Here is a 22,726-nt window from a genome sequence, read left to right on the forward strand (position 1 = left end):
GAGAGAATAGGAAGAATCTTCTTTAATCAGACAGCGATCTTCATTGATTTTATTGTGTGGGGGTTCAGTGCACAATCTTTTTGCCCAGGGGGGAGAGATAGGAGACTATTGTAAGATCAGGCTGGAGATTGCTTTGAGGGAAAGAATAGGAAGAATCTTCTTTAATCAGACAGTGATCTACATTTATTGTATTGTGTGGGGGTGCAGTGCACAATCTTTATGCCCTGACCTGAGCCCAGTGAGGAGGAGGAGGAAGAAAAGAAAATTTATCAGTCTGTTAGGTGGGCGGCGTGCGGTGTGAAGCGGCCGTTTAATGCAAGCTCAGTGCATATGTGTCTGCTTAATCTGCATTTAAAAAAGAAAAAAAACTTTTTTCCTTCATACTTTACTTAGACATACATTGTTTAGGGACTTAGGGAAAAGATTGAGAAATTGGACCTCCAAGGTGTTTTTTTCTGAAATACTGCCGGTACCTCGAGCCACACCAGAGAGGCAGAAGGAGATCAGGGAACTTAACAAATGGAGGAATTGGTGTAGGAAGGAGGGGTTTGGGTTCCTGGAGAACTGGGCTGACTTCTCAGTTGGCTACCGGCTCTTTAGTAAGGATGGGCTGCACCTTAATGGGGATGGTACAGCACTTCGGGGGAGAAAGATGGCTACCAAATTGGAGGGGCTTTTAAACTAGGAGACGGGGGGGAGGGCTCAGAAGTAGAGTCAGTCAGGAGGGAGCAAAGGACAGAAGGCAGTATTAGAGTCAGCAGCGACAATAGTTCCATAACGTCACTTGGGGGGTTTGTGCTGGAAAACTTCAGACCAAACAGAAATAAAAATAATCACCATTCACTATCAACTTACACAAAACTGAGAGGGGTATATGCAAATGCCAGGAGCCTAGCTAATAAAATGGATGAGTTGGAAATGTTAGTACATGAGGAGGACATAGACCTTGTGGGAATAACAGAAACTTGGTTCGACCCCTCACATGACTGGCTGGCTAATATCCAAGGGTATTCAGTGTACCGGAAGGACAGGGAAGGAAAAAGAGGGGGAGGGGTAAGAATAAAGTAAGGGTGATAGAGAGGAGTGATATTACAGAAGGGATGAGTATGGAGTTAGAATCCGTGTGGGTAGAACTCCACAGGGAAGAAGAAAAGAGAAAAGTAATTGTGGGGGTTTGCTATAGGCCACCCAACCAAAGAGGGGAGGTAGAGCTGGAATTTATATCACTGTTGGGGAAAGTGGCAAAATTGGGATCAGTCATCATATTGGGGGACTTCAATTATACCGACATTGACTGGGAAGAGGGGACTACACACTCACAGAAGGCCCGTCTATTCATGGAAACCTTACAGGACAACTACATGTCTCAGTTGGTGGATTCTCCTGCTAGAGAAAATGCTGTCCTGGATCTATTGATCACTAATGACCCAGACCTAATCTCGGAGGTAGGAGTCCCGGACAACCTGGGCTCTAGCGATCACAGAATGATCACATTTAGCATAAATAACAATATAACAAGGCAAGTGGGGAACTTAAGAACCCTAAACTTCAGAAGGGCAACTTTCCCAAATTGTGCTCCATGATTGAAAGGGTAAACTGGGACCTAACAGTAGGAACACTGACCACAGAGGAAAAATGGGAATGCTTTAGGAACATATTAAACAAATGCATCTCGCAGTGCATTCCCATGGGAAATAAATTTAGTAGAGACAAGGCCAAACCAGGCTGGCTAAACCATAATGTTAAAAAACTTATTAAGGGGAAAAAAATGGCCTTCAAGAAATATAAATCAGAGGGCACAGTATCGGCTTTCAAGTAATACAAGGAGGCAAATAAGAAAAGTAAATACAAAATCAAAATGGCTAAAATCAACTTTGAGAGACAAATAGCGGAGGATAGTAAAAATAACCCTAAGAAATTCTTTAAATATATAAACAGCAAAAAAAACTAGGGCAGAACATATTGCACACATAATTAACGATGATGGGAGGATGGTTACAGAGGGCACTCCTTTCTCTTTCTTTTCTGCTTTTTTCTATCCTTTCACTTTCCTATAGGCTCTCTCTGACATTGGTTTTATGATACAAGATGTTGTGCTATCAGTATGTTTTCTCAGACTTTTCATGACTGGGCGTACTTGAAGTGCACTGAGATATTCATGCACTCATTGATATTGTTACATGGCTATTTGCCGCATTTAATGTCGGATTGTATGGTCTATGTTCTGTTTTTCTTTGTTTTCTTGAAAAAAATTTCAATAAACAGAAATTAAACAAAAAATAAAACTCTGGTCTGACCACATCTGGAGTATTCTCTCCAGTTCTGGTCGGCCGGTCCTCAGGAGGGATGTTTTGGAGCTGGAGAGAGTCCAGAGAAGGGCAACTAAACTAATTAGGGGATTGGAGGACCTTAATTATGAAGAGCGTCTGCAATCGCTTGATTTATTCTCCCTGGAGAAGAGACGCCTGAGAGGGGACATGATAGCAATTTATAAATATCTCAATGGTGATCTCAGCATAGAAAAAAAGCTATTCAGTCGAAAGGATTGCATGAGGACTAGAGGGCATACAATGCAATTAGAGGAGAGGTGTTTTAACCTCAGGCAACGTGGGGGGTTCTTTACTGTTAGGGCTACAAGATTGTGGAATTCTCTACCACAAGAGGTGGTTTCTGCGGGAAGTATGGTGGCTTTCAAAAAACTCTTAGACGTACATCTCAAGGATCAGAACATTCAGGGGTATGAGAGATGATTATGGCCACATACACCTACACAGGTTGAACTAGATGGACTATTGTCTTTATTCAACCTCACCTACTATGTAACTATGTAACTATGTTTAGACAAACACTGCTTTTTCTAATCTGCTCTTCAAAAAGCACCAATGTAAGGGAAAAATGATTATTTTTCAGTATTTAGGGGAAAAAAAATAATTTTTCAGTTTTTCATTCAAACGTTTTTTTTTTTATTTAATAGCGGAATAGAACAACAACAGTATCCAACCTGTTAGGCGTGCGGTGTGTAGCGGCCATGTAATGCAAGCTCCGTGCATATGTCTCTCCTTAATCTGCATTTAGAAAAGAAAAAAACTTTTTTCCTTCAAATTTTACTTTGACATACATTGTTTAGACAGACACTGCTTTTTCTACTCTGCTCTTCAATAAGCACCAATGTTAGGGAAAAATTATAATTTTTTGAGTATTTAGGGGAAAAAAAATGTTTTTCAGTTTTTCATTCACTTTACTGTGATACTGTCATACAGTGTTTAGACACTGCTGTTCAAATCTGCTCTTCAAAAATCACCAATTAAAAGGAAAAATAGAAATTTTTCTTTCATACGTTACAGTGAGATACACCCATTGGATACTGTTGTTGTATTCCGCTTATCAATAAATACCCATTTAGGGGGAAAAAATGTAATTGCGGCCTAGTCTGCATATGTTACTGTGAGATACACCCTTTGGATACTGTTGTTGTATTCTGCTATTCAATAAACACCCATTTAGGGAAAAAAATTAAATTGTGGCCTAGTCTGTATATGTTACTGTGAGATACACCCTTTGTATACTGTTGTTCTATTCTGCTATTCAATAAACACCCATTTAGGGAAAAAATATTAAATTGCGGCCTAGTCTGTATCTTTACGTGTGAGATACACCCTTTAGATACTGTTGTTCTATTCCGCTATTCAATAAACATCCATTTAGGGGAAAAAAATTAAATTGCGGCCTAGTCTGCATATGTTACTGTGAGATACACCCTTTGAATACTGTTGTTATATTCCGCTATTCAATAAACACCCATTTAGGGGAAAAAAAAATTGCGGCCTAGTCTGCATATGTTACAGTGAGATACACCCATTGGATACTGTTGTTGTATTCCGCTTATCAATAAAAACCCATTTAGGGGAAAAAAATAAATTGCGGCCTAGTGTGAATACGTTACAGCGCAGCAAGCAACACAGGTCTCACATGGAGGCCCAGTTATTGGTGGTGAAGTGGTGTTGTTCCGCAGAGCGACTCACGCGTGCGTGCTGCAGCTGAAGTCCACTATGGCCTGCTGCTGCTCGCACAGTCTGGCCAGCATGTGCGAGGTAGAGTTCCACCTTGTGGGCACATCACATATGAGGTGGTGAGTGGGAAGGCCGAAGTTACGCTGCAGCGCTGAGAGGCGAGCAGCAGCAGGGTTAGAACGCCGAAAGTGCGCACAGACGGCCCGCACTTTTTGCAGCAGCTCTGACATATCGGGGTAATTTCTAAGGAACCTCTGCACCACCAAATTCAGAACAGGCGCCAGGCAAGGGATTGTAACGTTCATGCGTTTTTGTTTGTGGATGGATTTACAGCTGCAGAATTATTACACTCAGTATCCTTGTAGAGAATCTGTTGAACAACATATCCAACTCTCAGGACTTCATCACCGTGTACAGCCTGTTATATACTATATATATATTAATAGATGTTTAATGGAGGGATAGAGTATATGAGGATATATAGATGAGAGACAGACTATTGTATGGTGAGCACTAGAAGTAGTATAGGAGAGTTGCAGGTGATGGTAAGCAGATAGGTTCTGATGTCAAGTATAGTGCAGATGGTAAGAGGACACAGATGGAGTATACTTTAGACAGAGTAACCTAGTGCAAGGATAGTTCAAGGTAGTCCCAAGAGCTAACAGTCTTATGCAGATGATAGTGAATAGATAGATACACATAGTCTTGGTAATTGCAGTAGATGACAGTAGGAGATTGGTTAGTAAGAATCCCCTGTGGGGTACTTATCACTTAGATAGGTTAGGAGTAACAGTGTCCATTGGAGAGGGGTGATCCCGTAGCGGGATACGGATCACCAGCGAGGTTTCCGGCTTTAGTTCAGCAAGGAAGGTATGTCAGCAGCTCCGACTTCTCAGGCGTAGGTGCGATGAACATGTGGGTTTGAACGAGCGATGAGTAAGAGCAAACCGGCGATTGAAATAGCCGCTCATAGCGGCGCTCGGCAGTGATGTCATCCGGTCTTAAAGGTGTATGCATCCTTTGTTATACAAGATGGGACGCAAAGAGAGGAGAAATATAGGAACAAGGGTACCATAGGTACCGGAACATTACAGGGATGTGTGTCAAACCGGCTAGGCCCAAAGCTGCTATGAGATTTAGCCTATTAACGCACACCACCAGGCCAGGCTTGAGGCTCACTGGCAGCAATCACTCATCAGTCTGCTGTTGAATGTCCCTCCACAACTCCTGCGTGGTGTGTGTTTTTTTTCCCCAAACAGGCAAGTTTTAAAACTGCCTGCTGCCGTTTACCCCTGGCTGTGCTGAAGTTGGTGGTGAAGGTGTTACGCTGACCAGATGAGTGGGCGGTAGAAGATGAGGAAGCGGAGTAGGAGGAGTTAGGAACAGGAGGCAAACTGAAGCGCACTGCAATCCTCGGTGGTGGAAGGACATGCGCCAAACTGCTATCCGCCTCAGGCCCAGCCACCACTGCATTTACCCAATGTGCCTTTAGGGAGATATAACGTACCTGACCGTGCTTACTGGTCCACATATCCGTAGTTAGGTGGACCTTGCCACAGATGGCGTTGCGCAGTGCTCACCTGATTTTGTCACCCATTTGGTTGTGCAGGGAAGGGATGGCTTGCCTGGAAAAGTAGTGGCGACTGGGCACGACATACTGTGGGACAGCCACCACCATGAGGCTTTTAAAACTCTGCGTCTCCACCAGAAGGAATGACAGCATTTCAAAGGCCAGGAATTTTGATATGCTGGCATTGAGGGCTAGGGATCACAAGTGGGTGGGTGAACGCTTCCACGGGACATTGTGGAGATGGTTGTTGGTGACCCAGGTGGTGGTGTTGCTGGCAGATCCTCTGTTTGCGGGGTGGCAGGTGCCGGTCTCACTACAGAGGTGGATGAAGAGGCTGAGACTGCAGCAGAAGAGGAAGCAGGAGGAGCCAGAGACCTTTCTTGGTTTTTGAGGTGTCTACTCCACTGTAGCTCGTGTTTTGCACTTAGACGTCTGGTAATGCAGGTTGTGCTGAGGTTGAGAAGGTTTATGCTCTGATTGCACAGCGTGCAAACCACTCGTGTCCTGTCATCATCACAATGTCTGAAGAACTGCCACGCTAGGGAACTCCTGTGAGCTGGCTTTGGTGTGCTCGGTCCCTTGCTGCATTGGGCAGTAGCAGGCGTAGTGTCTAGGGCTCCGCTTTTGCACCCTGCTCCCTCTTCTGCTGTGCTGGTGGCTTTGTGTGACCACCGCCTCTTCCTTCAAACTACTCAGGTCACCTGCATGACGTTCATTCCATGTGGGGTTGAGGACCTCATCGTCCTCTACATCATCTTCCACACAGTCTTCACCCCTGCAACCCTTGTCGGTCTCCACAATTTGGAATTCTGCAGCAGTTGGCACCTGTGTTTCGTCATCATCCGAGACGTGCTGCGATGGTCCTCCCATGTGTTAAAGGCATCGGTCAGCCGGCCGCCTTCTCCACCTCTCATCCTTTTGCTGAACGATGCCACAGAAACACCGTCCAGAGAACGTTAACCTCCCAGTGTCTGGAGGGGTGTTACACAAATTTTTCTTCAAGGCGTTCCCAAGATGTTTCATCCTCTGCTCCTTCTGTGAAGGCAGGTTGAACTCTGCAACTTTACCCTTGTAACATTGTCAGGTTACACAACAACATGGATCAAGAAGGGTTGCCAACCAGTAATAATCCCTCTCCTTGATACCACAAATCCTCTGGTTCTTTCAGAGGCTTTGCAGAATCAGGGAGCTCATGCAGCATAAGTTTGAGGAGGTATGAGATTCTGAGTCCTCTGGGTCACTAAGGGTGACATTGTAAGGAGCAACCTCTCCCCAGCCATGTACAACTCCTGGGGTTTCTGGGGAATGACAACCATCCCTTGAAGACTGCTGTATGTTATCCTCTACATCCATGCTGCCACCCTCCTCCTCTTCCTCCTCTTGCTCCTGTGTGTTTTGTGGCCCGCATGAATGATATCTGCATAAAGGTTGCCTTGTGAGGAAAGAGAAGTCCTCTTCTTCCTCCTGCTGTTCTGCCTCAAGTACCCTGTCCATGATTCCATGAAGCATGTGCTCCAGCAGGAAGACTAGTAGAGGGATAGTGTCACTGATGCATGCATTGTCCTGGCTCACCATCCTTGTGGCCTCCTCAAATGGTGACAGGACAGTGCAAGCATCCTTTATCAGCAGCCACTGGCATGGCGAAAAAGCTCCCCTGAACCTGTCCTTGTGCCATACTCACACAGGTACTCATTGATGGTCCTCTGCTGCATGTGCAGCCGCTGCAGCATTGCCAATGTTGAGTTCCACCTGGTGGGCATGTCACAAATGAGGCGGTTGGTGGGCAGGTTGAATTCACGTTGAATGTCAGATAGCCGAGCGCTGGCATTGTACGACCGCCGAAAATGGACACAGACTTTTCTGGCCTGCCTCAGAAGATCTTGTAAGCCCAGGGTACCTGTTCAAGAAACGCTGCATCACCAGATTCAGGACATGTGCCAAGCAGGGGATATGGTTCAAGTGTCCCTGTCGGCGGGCGGAAAGAAGGTTGGTGCCATTGTGGCATACAACCATTCCTGGCTCAAGCCAATGTTTCTTCCTGTTGTTTTATGATATTGTCACGAGTCTGCTTTGCTCTAGCTGCTAGTTGTATCATTTTCCCTCTAATGGTCGCTTTATGGGTGGCCCAGTTATTAGAGGGGGACATGGCAGAGGGAAGATTTTCACGAAATAAATTCTGTATCCCCATTTCTATTTCTTGAGATATAATCAGGTCATTGAGCAAGGAGGCATTCAATCTCCAGGATGAAGGGGACAATTTAGACCATAGGTTGGACACAGGCCAACATTTCTAAGAGAATATGTGGGCATATAGTTTAAATTGAAAAGAGAAAAAAATGTACATATTTAGAGCACACCTTTGAAATTTTTAACCACTTACGGTCTGCCCACCGTGTATTTATGTTGCTACTTTGACTGCCATAACCCCGGTATATTTTTACAAAGCAAGCGGCCCACTTTAAAATAAAAGTGGTCCCAGGGGCGGAGTTGCCACAGGATCACTTTTATGGATGGCAGGAGAGGTGCCCACCCCCCTCCCGCCGCTTTCTGGTCATTTTCCCTGCTTACCAGAGAGGTCGATATTGGGGAAAACAATCCGATTCTTTGTGTGAATGGGTAAGAAGTCGAGTGAGGGCAAGATGGCCCTTACTCAACTCTATGCTCTTGGAAGACTGGAGCGACGTCAAACGTCACTTTCGCCCTCCAGGCTTAAAACACGTAGAGTTACATAGATGCATAGACATATTATTTAGAGGCGACCTGTACTTTTTTACAAAATATTAACTAAATTATTATTATATTAATTGTTTTACTATATGTATTTTTTGTGTCAGCCTTTTTCATAAATGTCTGCATCATATTTGTAACTGACGTTATATTTGTATTGATTACTGGATGTACAATAAATTACTATGTCCATTTTTTTTTTGTATATCTCAGTTAGTGACCTGCCTCATTCATAGTCCCACGACCTTCTTTTTTTGTCAGTTATTTTTCTCAGATATGTATTAAAATGGCACTGCTTTACTGCAAAGAAGCTCATCTTTCCAAATAGTAGGTTATTTCAGAAGTAGTGAGGCAAATTTAATTGTAGAAGTAGAGCTAAGTCAAATTTCAGACAAAAAATATAATTAGACTGTTATCCTTCTGACACAATCTAAAATTATACAAATTTGCTGCAAAGAATCTAATTAGTTTTCACTTAAGGCAATACAAGAGGGAGAAAGCATAAACACCCCATCTTTAATCAAAAAAGAAAAAATTGTGATCTCTTTTGTGTGGCAAAGGAGAAAAGTGTTGAACACATTATCAGCACAAATTATAAAAATGTTTTATAGGCCACAAGTTTCAGTAGTAGAGAGTGAGACAAGGTTGTTGCTATTTTTGTTAAAAAAAAAAAAAAAAAAGATCCCCGGCCCTTACCAAACGTTATAGCAGAGTCCTACCTTCTTGTAAGATTCTGGTACCTCCGAGCGGCTATTTCAATCGCCGGCTTTCTCTCTCACATTGTTCGTTCAATGTTACCGCATGCTCACAAGCCTTGTCTTATGCTGCCGGAGCCTCCAGCTATTCTCTTTACCTGGAACAGACCGGAACCTCGCTACTGATCCCGTATCTCGCTACTGGATCACTCCCTCACTACCGGACCCCTCTACTTACTAACCTTACTAGTGATAAGTACCCCACAGGGGATTCCTCCATAACTAACTTACACTATCTACTTCTGCACATTAAGGACTGTTACTATCTATGCATACTAATTCTATCATGTGCACTGTTACATAGATTGCTAGCTCTTGAGTCTACTACCATCTATCCTTGCACTGGGTTAGTCTATCCTGTATATGTCATCTGCTGTCCTCACCACCTGTTACCATACATGATTACTAACCTATCTGCATTCTACCTATTACCATCTACTACTCTCCTGAACATTACTATCAAGTGCTTATCATTGCTGTCACTGCTCACACCTGTCCCTTCAGCACATCACCTCCATACTGTCATATACATCCCATCACTCCAGGAACATCTTATTGAGTGTGTGTATATCTGTATGTTGAAGCAGACAGGCCCACAGTGATGAGTCTGGAGAGTTGGAACTGGTATTTCAACACATCTCTACATGACTACTGAGTGGAGATTCTGCAGCTGCAAATCCAGCTTACTATAAAAACGCAGGAGCGTTACACTTCTTCTGTTCTGCAGAAAAAATTGTTTGTTCCACAAGGTCTTTTCAAAACAGATTTCTGAAAGGGTATAACCACCTGGTGCACATTCAGTGTACTAAAGAGAAAAGTTGTAGTGTCTGCAACCATTTAGACGTAATTAACCTTTAATGGGAGGGAGTGGTTCGTCAATGGCTCCGTGAGAGGCCGAGCAGTGAGGAGCTCTGCTTGGTGGAAGAGAGCGCCGTGCAGTGAGTGAGTCGGCTCTCCCCCCCCTACCCCGCTAGGTGCAGAGCGGGGCCCGAGGCTCACGGAGGACGGTAATGGGGAAATCCAGGCTCGGGGAGCCATAAAGCAGAGGTGGTGGCAAGGAAGCAGGCGAACATACGCTGAATGTGCGGGACCCTGCCTCAGAGTGAGAGAGGTACAGCATAGGGTGAAAGACCGTGCGGGTCGGCGTGGGGCTGAGGGGCTGTGGAGGAGGAGAGCCGGGGTCGAGTGCCAGCTGGGACAGTAGATGCGGAAGTCGCTGGTCTCCCCTGTATATATGACTCAAGCAGCCAGCCCGGAGCAGAAGCAAGCCCTAGAGAAAAGGACAGACATCACCTCATATTTTCTGAGACGCACAGTGGCATCACGAAGCACTGTTGGGACCAAGGCATCACAGAAACGCCAAACAAACTCAGGAATTGCAGTTCAGCAGAAAGGGCCCAAAGCTACAAACACTCAATCTACTGGGGTCTCTTCTGGTGGGAAGAAGCCTTTAGTAATGGATATATCGCATGAACAAAGGAACGAAGAGCCCAAAGAATCCCTGATTATGCCGCAACAGCCCCAAATACCATCAACAGCGGAGTGGAGTGAGTTTGTAAAGCTGATCCCGACGAAACAGGATATCCAAGACATGGCTGTAGCAATCGTGAGTGACATTAAAATGGAAATATGTGGTTTAAAACAAAAACTTGACCAAATTGAAGGCAGACTGCTGAATACAGAGACAGTACAATGTGATTTTGAAGTCAGAATCTCTGAATTAGAAAGTTCACGAGCGCAGTTGCAAAAACAAGTCACCTGGTTGCGGCTGCAGCAGGATGATGCCAAGAATAATATTCGACTGCGGGGCTTGCCTGAATCCGTAAAGGGCTCAGAGCTCAGAACCACGGTAGTGGGTATTTTGAATGGTGTGTTGGAGAGACCCCAAATGGAAAAAATGGAAATTGACAGAGTGCACAGGGTTAAAGCGCCCCGAAGGACGGTAACAGAACTAATCCCAGATGTCCTGATTAGGATTCACCTGTTCTCACTTAAAGAAGACATAATGAGACAAGCATGGGCAAAAGGGCAGATTGAGTATGAAGGTTCTCAGCTGAAACTGTTGCCAGATCTTTCACGGGGGACCCTAAAGATGAGAGCCGCAATTAAACCCCTCCTAGAGGTCATAAGAAAAGTGGGAGCAACCTATTTTTGGGGACACCCCTTCCATTTGAAAGTGGTGAAAGACAGAGAAACGTTCTTATTGAAATGGCCAGACCAGCTCCCCGGGCTCTTTACATTTTTGGGGTGCGCCCCGATCCATGTGAGTGACTGGATGGATGTCCTAGGAAACTCAGTGAACTATTACATGAATTAAGCCATACAACATGGGTGAAATTGGGAGCAGATAGGTGTGGGAGCAAAACAGATGCTCAGGACAAGGAGACATTAATACAACAAACCTAAAAGTGCTGCACACGGGTTCCTGGCCTATTCCATGTTTTTTTTTTTTTTCAGTTTTTCCCATGCGTTTTTTTTTTTTCCTTTTGTTTGTTTCTGGGGTTCTCCCTATCTCCTCTTCTCCCTCTCTTTCTGGGAGGGGGGAAAGTTAAGATGTGTGGAGGTCCCTGGTATCCCCACACCTGCCTCGAACATTTGCTTTGTCAAGATATGGGCGTTTTTTCTGCATTTTTTCTGTTTTACTTTTTATATGTCCTTACTATCTGAGTCACCCTCGAAGGGGAAGGGGGGGGGGGGTTACTTTTAGTGTGATTTGTGTTATTTTTCCATGCTTTTCATGTTTTTCTTATGGGAGATTTGTGGTGTGCGTTTTTGGATTTTTTTTTTTTTTGTTTCACAGGAAAGTTGGATATTATATATTTGTATCTGTAGAAATCAACACTAACTTCACAAGGTGTTTTTTTTTTTTCTTTTATAAATTTTTTTTTTTTTTTGTTTCTATTCGTGCCCCCGCCAGCCATGGAGGGCCGGAGCACGATCTTAAGGGTTAAGAGGGAAGGGGGCACTGAGGTAGAGGTAATTCGAGAGTGTTGCCTCACTTCGTGCGGGACACGCTTAAGACATAAAAAAGAAGATATGTGAGACTTAATAATACCGAATTTAAATCACTATTAGGGTGTATACAGAGGATATAGTGACTCAGGGAATAGTTATGGTTAATAGCAACTAGAAGTGAGTAAGAGAGATCCTCCCAGGACCTAGCGCAAGTCTGAAGGGTTAAGATGGAGTTGAGGGGAGGGTAGATGTTTTGCAGAAGGGGGGGGTGAGGGGGCCCCGGGGCCCCGGGGCCCTCAGGAAGGGAGATTGGGGGAGGGGGAGGGGAATCCATAGAGTGATAGGAGTAGAAGGCACAAGCAAGGGATCTGACCATGTAGCAATTAAGTCCCCTTTATCTGCGACCTGGCTCGGGGTAGTTTGACTAGATCGGGAGGCGTAAGAGGGGGTCTCTGGGGCGGGGGGGGGAGTAGGACATTGACATTATGTGAAGGGAGGCGATCGTCCGCCGAGTTAGAGATCCTCTAGCTGGACACTTTAAATTTATAGTTTTACTGTCTGCCAGGGATAAGATAGGGACTACATCCTTACCACCACGGTAGGGGTGAGAGGGAGTAGAGCCCATTTTCTTAGCTCCAATTTTTGGAGCCCAGCCTTTTCTTCTTTTTTCTTCCCTCTTGTGTTCTTGAAGGAGAGTGTCCAGGTACAGTGGCTTGCTCGCGGGGTTTTGGGAACCACGGCCCCCTCAGTAGATAGCGCCTGGTTGCGCTGGTTTAGATAACCATTAGAGGGGGGTAGGGGTAGTGGGTATTAAACAGTATATACATACTTGTGTGGGTGAAGGGGGGTTTCTTTTCTTGTCAAATTTTTTTTTTTTTTTACTAATTTTTTTAATTTTATTTTTTTCTCGCATAGGTTGTGTGGCCGTAGGGGGCAGGGGACCGTTCCACAATGGTGGCTGGAGGTGGGGCGACCCAGGGAGGGGCAGCAGGTTGTAAGATTACGACCTATAATGTGAGGGGACTATCAACCCCACAGAAGCGTAGGAGACTTATGGGAGATCTAAAACGAGATGCTACACAAATAGCTTTCATTCAGGAGACCTACTTCCGCAAAGATGCAGTACCAAAATTGTACAATAAAGACTTTCCATGGGTTTACCACGCTACATCCCCTATTGCTAAATCAAAGGGTGTGAGCATTTTAATATCAAGTGCTATGAATTGGACCCTGAAAGAAGAATTGGCTGACCCAATGGGTAGGTTTGTGTTGGTGAAGGGGTGGATAGGACGGGTCGAGGTAACCCTCGTAAATGTCTATTTTCCCAACTATGAGCATGTAATGTTTTTACAGAAAATGATTCCAGTTGTCTTGGAATTCCGGGAAGGGCACTTAGTGATGGGAGGTGACTTTAATTATGCCCCAGAACCTCTGTTGGATACCTTTAAAAGAAGTTCATATATGTCATTTGCTAAATTACGAAGGCTACAAAAAGAGATCTCCCTCCTGGGCCTCATCGACCCATGGAGGTTGATGCACCCAGGGGAGAGAAATTACACTTTCTATTCTCCAATCCGCAAGGCATATAGTAGGATAGACAGAATCCTGGTTACCCAGGCAGACCTGCCGTTAGTGACAGACTCAGATATCGGAGATTTTTCAATCTCTGACCATTTTCCGGTGTATGTGAGTATAGAGTGGGAATCAAAAAACTGTAGTCCAAGATCATGGCGCATAAATGAGGCCTTATTACAATCCTCGGAAACGGAGGGGAAGATAGAGGAGGCGTTACATAACTACTTTTTGGAAAATACATCGGAGTCGCTCTCACCTTCCACGATCTGGGAAGCGCACAAGTGCGTGATAAGAGGGGTTCTGATACAGTTGGGTGCACAGCGTAAAAGAGAGCGAGAGGCGAAAATTAAAGAATATCTAACTAAAATTGAACATTTGAGTAGACAGCATAAGAGAACGCTTGCGGAAGCTCACTTGATCCCTCTCATGCGGGTAAGAGAGGAATTGAATCAGATACTTTTCCAAAAGACAGTACGAAATATGTTATGGTTGAAAAGACACCTGTATGAATACGCAAATAAACCAGGGGCGATGCTGGCACGAGCATTGAGGGGCCCAAAAAGACGAACTCAAATTTTACGTCTTAGAAATACAAAAGGTGGGGAGGTTCACACTTCAGCTGATATAGCAGAAGAGTTCTGCTCTTTCTATCGGTCACTATATAACCTACCGGAAATAGGGAGCAAGAAAAGTCCAGAAAAGGGGAAGCAGATAGAGGAGTATTTACGAGACTCGGGCATGCGTACACTTTCAGAGGACCAAGTACTGACTTTGGAAGGCGAGATATCGGGGGAAGAGCTGGCCGCTGCGATTTCACAGACCAAGGCACATAAGGCACCTGGCCCAGATGGCTTTACTTTAAGTTATTACAAGAAATTTGGGGAGCGTTTAAAGAACCCCCTACTATCACATTTCAATGAAGTGGGAAGAAGAGCGGCGTTCCCGTTGGATTCTTTACGGGCGCACATTACTCTAATACTTAAAGAGGAGAAGGACCCCCTGTGTTGCGGCAGCTATCGCCCGATATCTTTGATAAATGTAGACACGAAACTATACGCAAGAATATTAGCAAATCGGCTCTTACCATATATGGCAGACTTGGTCCATTTCGACCAAGTGGGCTTTATTCCTACCCGGGAGGCTCGGGACAATACAATCCGAGCCATAAATTTAATACATCGGGCATGTACATCACGGAAGAAGATGGTTCTCTTCGCAGCAGATGCGGAAAAGGCCTTTGACAGGGTGGCGTGGGATTTTATCTGGGCCACCCTGTCATACATAGGCCTGGGACCACAAATGCTGCAATTTATACTGGCACTTTATACGGTCCCTACGGCTGCGGTTAGGGTAAATGAATGGAGGTCGAGTTACTTCCCTATCTCTAATGGCACACGGCAGGGGTGCCCTCTATCCCCGCTTATATTCGTGTTGTGTCTGGAACCCCTATTGTGCAGAATTCGGAGTTCTCCGGATATAGCGGGAATCCAAAGCGGGGGGGGGAACAACACAAGGTGGCCGCGTTTGCGGATGACCTGCTGTTTTTTGCTACTAACCCTTCTCTTTCATTACCAAATATTCTAGACGCCCTGAAAACATACAGTGGGTTCTCTAATTATAAAATTAATGTAACTAAATCAGCGGCACTCAACATATCGTTATCTGACCAAGAAGAGAGAGCACTTCGAACAGCGTTCCCGCTTCAATGGGCCTCAGATACGCTGAAATACTTAGGGATACAGTTAACGGCAGATCCCGCGGATCTCTATAGAAAGAAATACCTTCCGCTTGTAGAAAAGATTAAAGCAGATCTTAGAATATGGCAGCTGTTGGCAGTGACGTGGTTTGGGCGCTGTAGCGTTATTAAAATGAATGTGTTACCCCGTATTTTGTATTTAATGCAGACAATTCCAATAGCAGTTCCAAAAGAATTCTTTCAATAAATCAAGGGCATACTCCGCGCCTATATTTGGGCAAACAAATCCCCGAGAATTAAGATGCAGACGTTGGCCTTACCCAAAGTAAGAGGTGGGATGGGATTACCAGATATCCTGAGATATTACAGGGCGGTCCATATAGTAAGGGTGGTAGACTGGCACTGCAATAAACTTACCAAACGATGGGTGGATTTAGAGAATGAGGAATCAGGTCAGCTAACCCCCCCAGCCCCATGGTCGGTGTTCGAATCAAAAGACGCTATTCTCAAACATCCTACAGTGGGAGCGACTATAAAAGAAACTAAGAGAATTCAGTCGCATTGGAGGGTAGCCCCGGGTATATCTCCGATGACACCGATCTTAAGGAACCCGGATTTTCCCCCGGGGTGTATAAATGCCAGACTCCGTAGGTGGGCTCAGAATGGTAAAAGGCGCCTAGGTGATATATGGCAAAATGGGCCTATGCCCTCCCTAGAAGAACTTAGGACAGGTGCAGGAGAATCGCTAGATTATTTCAGCCTTTATCAGTTGTATAATTATATTAGATCAGTTCGGCAGAAAGGGTATGCACCACAAGAGCTAACAGATCTGGAAAATATGTGTAGAACAGGTAAAGCGATGGGCCATTTGATCTCAAGGTTCTATACACAATTGTCAGAAGAAGAGGGAGACCAACAATTGCCGTTTATCCAAAAATGGGAGCAGGAGTTAAACACCGTGTGGTCAAAAGAGCAGATAAATAAGATCCTGAGATTAGTTCACCAATCGTCACTAGATTGTAAGATCCAAGAGACAGGGTATAAAATTCTAACCAGATGGTATAGAGTCCCATCACTATTACACAGAATAAAAGAGGCGGTCTCAGGAAAATGCTGGCGGTGTGGATTGGAGGATGGAAATATGGTACATATTTTTTGGGGATGTAAAAGAGTGCAGCCATTTTGGAATAAGATAGCAGTGGCTATAAAACATATAGCCAACGTGGATATACTAGAGGACCCCGCGTTGTGCTTGCTGCATTTGACAGGAAGCTCAGTGCGGAGCTACAGGAAGTCCCTGACTCTGTGTCTGTTGAATGCAGCAAGGGCATGCATACCTATTTTCTGGAAACAGACAGTGATCCCAACTTACGAGTTGTGGTGTGGGAAGGTCAACGAGATTTTTAAGATGGAAGAACTGTCTGCCATATTGGGAAATTCAGAGGATCAAGTTAAGTTGAGATGGAGACCCTGGGTGCAATACTTGGAAGCCAATTCTTCTTAAAGGGAGTTTAAGAGAGGGTCATCCTGGGCGGAGCCTGGTCCAGGCCGTGGGGGGATGGTCCCCATACCCCTTCTGGCGTACGGTAATATAGTATGGAATACATCTTCATACGAAGAAATGTTGGGAATGAGTGTATAAAAGTATAAAAACTTTCTTTTTGTTTTTTTTTTGGTTTAATTGGGGGGAGGAGGGAGGGGGAGGTATGGGGGTATGGGGGGTGGGGTTTGGTCAGATCATGACAATGTTTGTTTGAAATGTATGTATATATAAAAAATCACCAATAAAGATATAAATTAAAAAAAAAAAAAAATTAACCTTTAATGAGTGTCCCACCAAAAATGAAGCTCATCTTGCAGACGATGCCTAAAATGTTAAATTTATTTAAGTGCAGAGGTCTGAGAAAATGATTGAGCCAATCACAGAAGCAGGCAATGCAGCTTTTTATAGGGTGTGGACTTGGGCCTTGGCCACAAATATATATATTTTTTTTGTGGTACCTTTGGCTGGGCAAGTCCTGCCAAACATCCCCAAACTTCTGAACAGGTAAAATTCGATCTGAACCCAGGTTCAAACTGAACCCCTAACTAGAACATGTTTTTAATTTGTCCTATCTGTAGACTGCTGTGTCATTGCCTGATCAAGTAAAAAAAAAAAAAACAATTGATTGGATGGCTATCATCTCACATTTATGGGTGTATAAGTAATTTGAAACTTGACTTAGAAAAACAACTTTGGTTAACAAAATAAAAATATCCAGTTGATAAATTGGTTTTCTAAACATTAAATACAAAAATTACATACCTGAATGATCATATCCAGAAAGAGCCATTAGAGCACATGACAGAGCAAAACAGAAGCTGTAAAAAGAGAGGAGTTTGTTTTACCAACAAAAAAAAAAATGTACTTTCATATAAAAACAAACAATAATTATGTCTTTCAACAAGAAAAACATACCAAACTAAACATGTCAATTAAAACTGATAATTTTGTTCTTAGTACTCTATGGAGCTGATTAGCATGGGGGGTGTTAAATGGCAATGTTGGTTAGCAATGTTTTAAACTGGGAACAGCACAAATTGTTACATTGCACGACCCATCCTAATTTGTGTAAAGTGTGCTTCTATTTAGAGTTGAGTGGAAACCTGGATGTCCGTGTTCGGCGGGTTCGACCGAACTTGAAAAAAAAGTCTGGGTCCGTGTCCCGGACTTTTTCCGAACTTTACCCGGACACCGCACCCCATTGAAGTCAATGGGGACCCGAACTTTCATGCACTAAAATAGCTCTAAAACACTAATGGAAAGGGCTAGAGTGCTGCAAATGGCAGCAAAACGTAGTTAAGAGCATGACACGTGCTCTGCAAACAAATGTGGATAGGAAAATAACTTAAAACAACAAAAAAAAAACAGAAAAATAAAACAATTTTCTTCATCTGTGAAGGACGAGGCCCATATGGAGTAGGAGGGAGGTTGAGGTGGCGGTGGATGTGGCGGTGTAGGTGGAAGCGGCGGTGGAGGGGGACGAGGTAAACAACACTGCTTTTTTTCAGTCATTTTAAATTAGGGTACACCCCAAAAGAGTGAGAAAGATCAAAAATAGAACAATGGCTGGGTAAGGTCGGTATCCATCTCTATTCTGCACAAGGTACGGAAAAGTCCTGTGGGATCCATGCCTGGTTCATTTTAATGAACGTGAGCTTGTCCACATTGTCTCTGGATAGGCTGTAGGCCTGTGCACACATACTGCTCCACCATGTTGGTGAAATGCTGCCTCCTGCTAAGACGTTCCATATGAGCTGCTGGTGCTGCTGTTTGTTGTGGCGTGCTGACAAAGCTTTTCCACATTTCGGCCATGCTAACCCTGCCTTCTGAGGTGCTGGTGGTGCCCTGGTTGCGTTGGCGACCTCTTCCTCCTCCTCCTCCTCCTCCTCTGCCTTGGCCTTGTGCTTCCACTGTGGCCCCGCTGTCAGGTGGGAATGCCAGCAGCATCGCGTCTACCAGCGTGCGCTTGTACTCGTGCATCTTGCGATCATGCTCCAGTGAGTGAATTAAGGACGGTACGTTGTCCTTGTAACGGGGATCCAGCAGCGTGGCCACCCAGTAATCAGCACAAGTTAGAATGTGGGCAACTCGGCGGTCGTTGTGGAGACACTGCAGCATGTAATCGCTCATGTGTGCCAGGCTGCCCAGAGGCAAAGAAAGGCTGTCCTCTGTGGGAGGTGTATCGTCTGTGTCCTCTGTATCCCCCCAGCCACGCACCAGTGATGGCCATGAGCTGGCCTGGGTGCCACCCTGCTGTGAACATGGTTCCATATCCTCCTCCATCTCCTCCTCCTCATCCTTGTCATCCTCCAGAGCTGTGCCCCTGCTGGACAATTGTGTCCCTGGCGTTTGTGTGTGCAGGAACCCACCCTCGAGGCCACTTTCGAATGACTGCCCTGAAAGCCTTGGAAATGTTACCTCTTCATCCTCCTCCTCCTCCTCATCCTGTTCCACATCCTCTTCCATCATCGCCCGAAGTGTTTTTTTCAAGAAGGCACAGAAGTGGGATAGTAAAGCTGAGAACGGCGTCATCGGCACTGGCCATGTTGGTGGAGTATTCGAAACAGTGCAACAAGGCACACAGGTCTCGCATGGTGGCTCAGTCATTAAGGGTGAAGTAGGTATGCCCCACGCCTGCGTTCCGCCAACCCGGAAGTCTACGGTCTCATGCTGGGAGCGTGAGACCGTGGAGCGGCGTCCCATCCACCAAACCCATCGTTATTGTATTTGCTGTAGAAGGCGGAATTTCAAGTGTTATGGAGTAAGTGCAATTTTAACATTAAACTGTTGTTATATTGGCATACTACACTATTGGAGTCTTCTTTCTATTTGCATCTTGGATGTCCTCATATCGGAGTTCCTTATAATGCCTGGTCATATTCCTTTGTTGGTGAGAAGACAGTGACAAGGATGGCTTGGAGTTTATATGGATATCAATGCTGATTATGACCCCCTATAATTAAGGGGTCATATCCTTCTGGTAAGGAGTATCTTACTAGAGCACTGGGTGAAGGTGTTGTGGTGAAGGTTCCCCATCACTCCTATCAAGTCCACGCTTTTTACATTGCTGCGATTAATTATTAATCACTTTGATTCAAGCACTTTAAGGACTTTATTTATTTATATATTTATTCAGTCGAATGTATAAGCTGGCATTTTGCTTTTATCCATTGTTGTAGTTGGAGCTATAAATGGTTTTAGTAATTTTAGATTTTATATCAGATTTTATATTTATGCACATAAGCACTTTTTTGTGAATATTATTGTTGAGCGGAATATCCATTTCCATTTTCACACATATATAGGTGTGTTGGGAGCGGAGCCATATTAGTACAAATTATTTCATTAGCAAAAGTATAGCGTTCTACTCCTTTCACACCTATATATGTGCAGGTGTATATATACAGACATGTGTATGTATATATACCCCTATACACATGTTCAGATGTCATGCCTGACTCCAAACATGTCCTCAAAAAAGCACTATCAACGCCTGCAGCAAAAAGAATGCTGACAGGAGCGGAGCCATATCCCTGTTCTGAAAGTGACACAAGAGAAACGATCTTTTCTCTATAGCGGTCACCATGATATGGAAAGGTTTTGTCACCCTTCAATAGCAGTCACAGTCAGTTAACCCTACACTACACTACGGTCCCCTTACACTTAACACTTTGCCTACAGAAACTGAATAATTAAAGCTAACTATAGTGGAAAATAGCACCTTAACTACACTAGATATCCCTTTCCTCACACTAAAAATTGCTAAATGACACTTTGTAGCGAAAGTCACAGAACTGCTTCCACTCTCTTCCATGTCCCTGTATAACAATGCTAGGAATATGGCGGGGGCTATCTTATATACTGGGGGGGCGTATTCACTAATGATTGGACTATGGACCCCCTAATCACTCTAATCACATTCCTAGCATTCTCCTTCCCCCTCAATTGGCTTTTACTGATGGTTCTGGTCCAATCATGGGCTTTTAAAGCCCATTTCCTGAACCATTGCATTTTGGTCAGTTCTGGTTGCCGAATTCTGAACTTTTTCAGGAAAAAGTTCTAAATTTGGCCAAACCTCGAACAGCCAATGTTCGGGTCGAACCGATGGTCGACCCGAACCGTTCGATCATCCCTAGTACAAACCCCGAACAGAACTTTTCCTGGCTCTCTCTGGGACACTCTGCTACAATATATATATATATATATATATATATATATATATATATATATATATATATATATATATATATATATATATATATATATATATATATATATAGTATATATATATATATAATATATATGTATACATATACATATATATATATATATATATAATAAATGTATGCAAAATAATGGTTCCGCTTTCAGCACCTAAAATCCAAAAGAATCATACCGCCAGGGAGGTTAACTAATGTGCTCTAGAAGCCATCACAGCCATGTCTACTAATGGCATGGCTGTGATAGGCCAGTGCAGCATGTGACCCAGACTCTATATAAGCTGGAGTCACACAGCGCCGCGCGTCACTCTGCTATAACTACTGTAGGGAGAAGTTCCTGACTGCTGCTGCTGAGGGAGAGATAGGACTTTACTATAGGGCGAGGCTGGAGAGATTGCTTGTAGGGAAAGCATAGGAGGAACAATCTGCTTTATCATACATCGATCTACATTGATTTGATTTTGTGGGGTGCAGTGAATGATTTTTTTGCCCGGAGGGAGAGAGGAGTTTACTGTAGGGCCAGGCTGGAGAGATTGCTTGTAGGGAAAGCATAGATAGGAACAATCTGCTTTAATCAGACAGCGATCTACATTGATTGCATTGTGTGGGGGTGCAGCGAACGATCTTTATGCCCTGACCTGAGCCAAGTGAGGAGGAGAAGGGAGAAACAAAAACATTTTATCAATCTGTTAGGCGTGCGTTTTTTTTCAAATGTTTTTTTTATTATTATTCAATAGCGGAATAGAACAACAGTATCCAACCTGTTAGGCGTGCGGTGCTGCACATTTCATGCAACCTCAGTGCATATGTGAGTGCTTAATCTGCATTTAAAAAAGAAAAAACATTTTTTCCTTCATATTTTACTTTAAAGACTGTATGTCTGACAGACATTGCTTTTCTAACCTGCTCTTCAAAAAGCACCAATGTGAGGGGAAAATAATTGTTTAACAGTATTTAGGGTAAAAAAAAATATTTTACAGTTTTTCATTCAAATGGGTTTTTTTTTTTTAATCAATAGCGGAATAGAACAACAGTGTCCAACCTGTTAGGCGTGCGGTGCTGCACATTTCATGCAACGTCAGTGCATATGTGAGTGCTTAATCTGCATTTAAAAAAATTATTTTTCAGTTTTTCATTCATACATTATACAATGAGATACACCCATTGCATACTGTTGTATTGCGCCTTGCAATAAAAAAAACTAGGGGACAAAAAAAGTTGATTGCGGCCCTGTCTGCATATGTTACAGTGAGATACACCCATTGCATACTGTTGTATTGTGCCGTGCATTAAAAAAAAACAATTAGGGGCAAAAAAAAAATTGATTGCAGCCCTGTCCGCGTATGTTACAGTGAGATACACCCAATGCGTACTGTTGAATTGCGCCTTGCAATAAAAAAAACAATTTAGGGGACAAAAAAAGTTGATTGCAGCCCTGTCTGCATATGTTACAGTGAGATACACCCATTGCGTACTGTTGAATTGTGCCTTGCAATAAAAAAAACTATTTAGGGGACAAAAAAAGTTGATTGCGGCCCTGTCTGCATATGTTACAGTGAGATACACCCATTGCATACTGTTGTATTGCGCCGTGCAATAAAAAAACATTTAGAGGCAAAAAAAGTTGATTGTGGCCCTGTCCGCGTATGTTACAGTGAGATACACCCATTGCATA

General features: G+C 43.9%; 1 protein-coding gene across 1 annotated transcript in view; it reads right to left on the reverse strand.

Annotated features, from left to right (window-relative positions):
* The window catches only part of SLC43A1 (solute carrier family 43 member 1), a 1,050,749-nt gene that overhangs the window by 826,965 nt on the left and 201,058 nt on the right, over positions 1 to 22,726 (reverse strand). The window contains exon 4 of the mRNA XM_082268121.1: positions 17,594 to 17,649. Within this exon, the coding sequence (XP_082124247.1) occupies positions 17,594 to 17,649 (56 nt within the window). The remainder of the gene's footprint in view (positions 1 to 17,593; positions 17,650 to 22,726) is intronic.

Source organism: Pelophylax lessonae (genome assembly GCF_965119305.1).
Source record: "Pelophylax lessonae genome assembly, chromosome: 9".
NCBI classification, from domain to species: domain Eukaryota; kingdom Metazoa; phylum Chordata; class Amphibia; order Anura; family Ranidae; genus Pelophylax; species Pelophylax lessonae.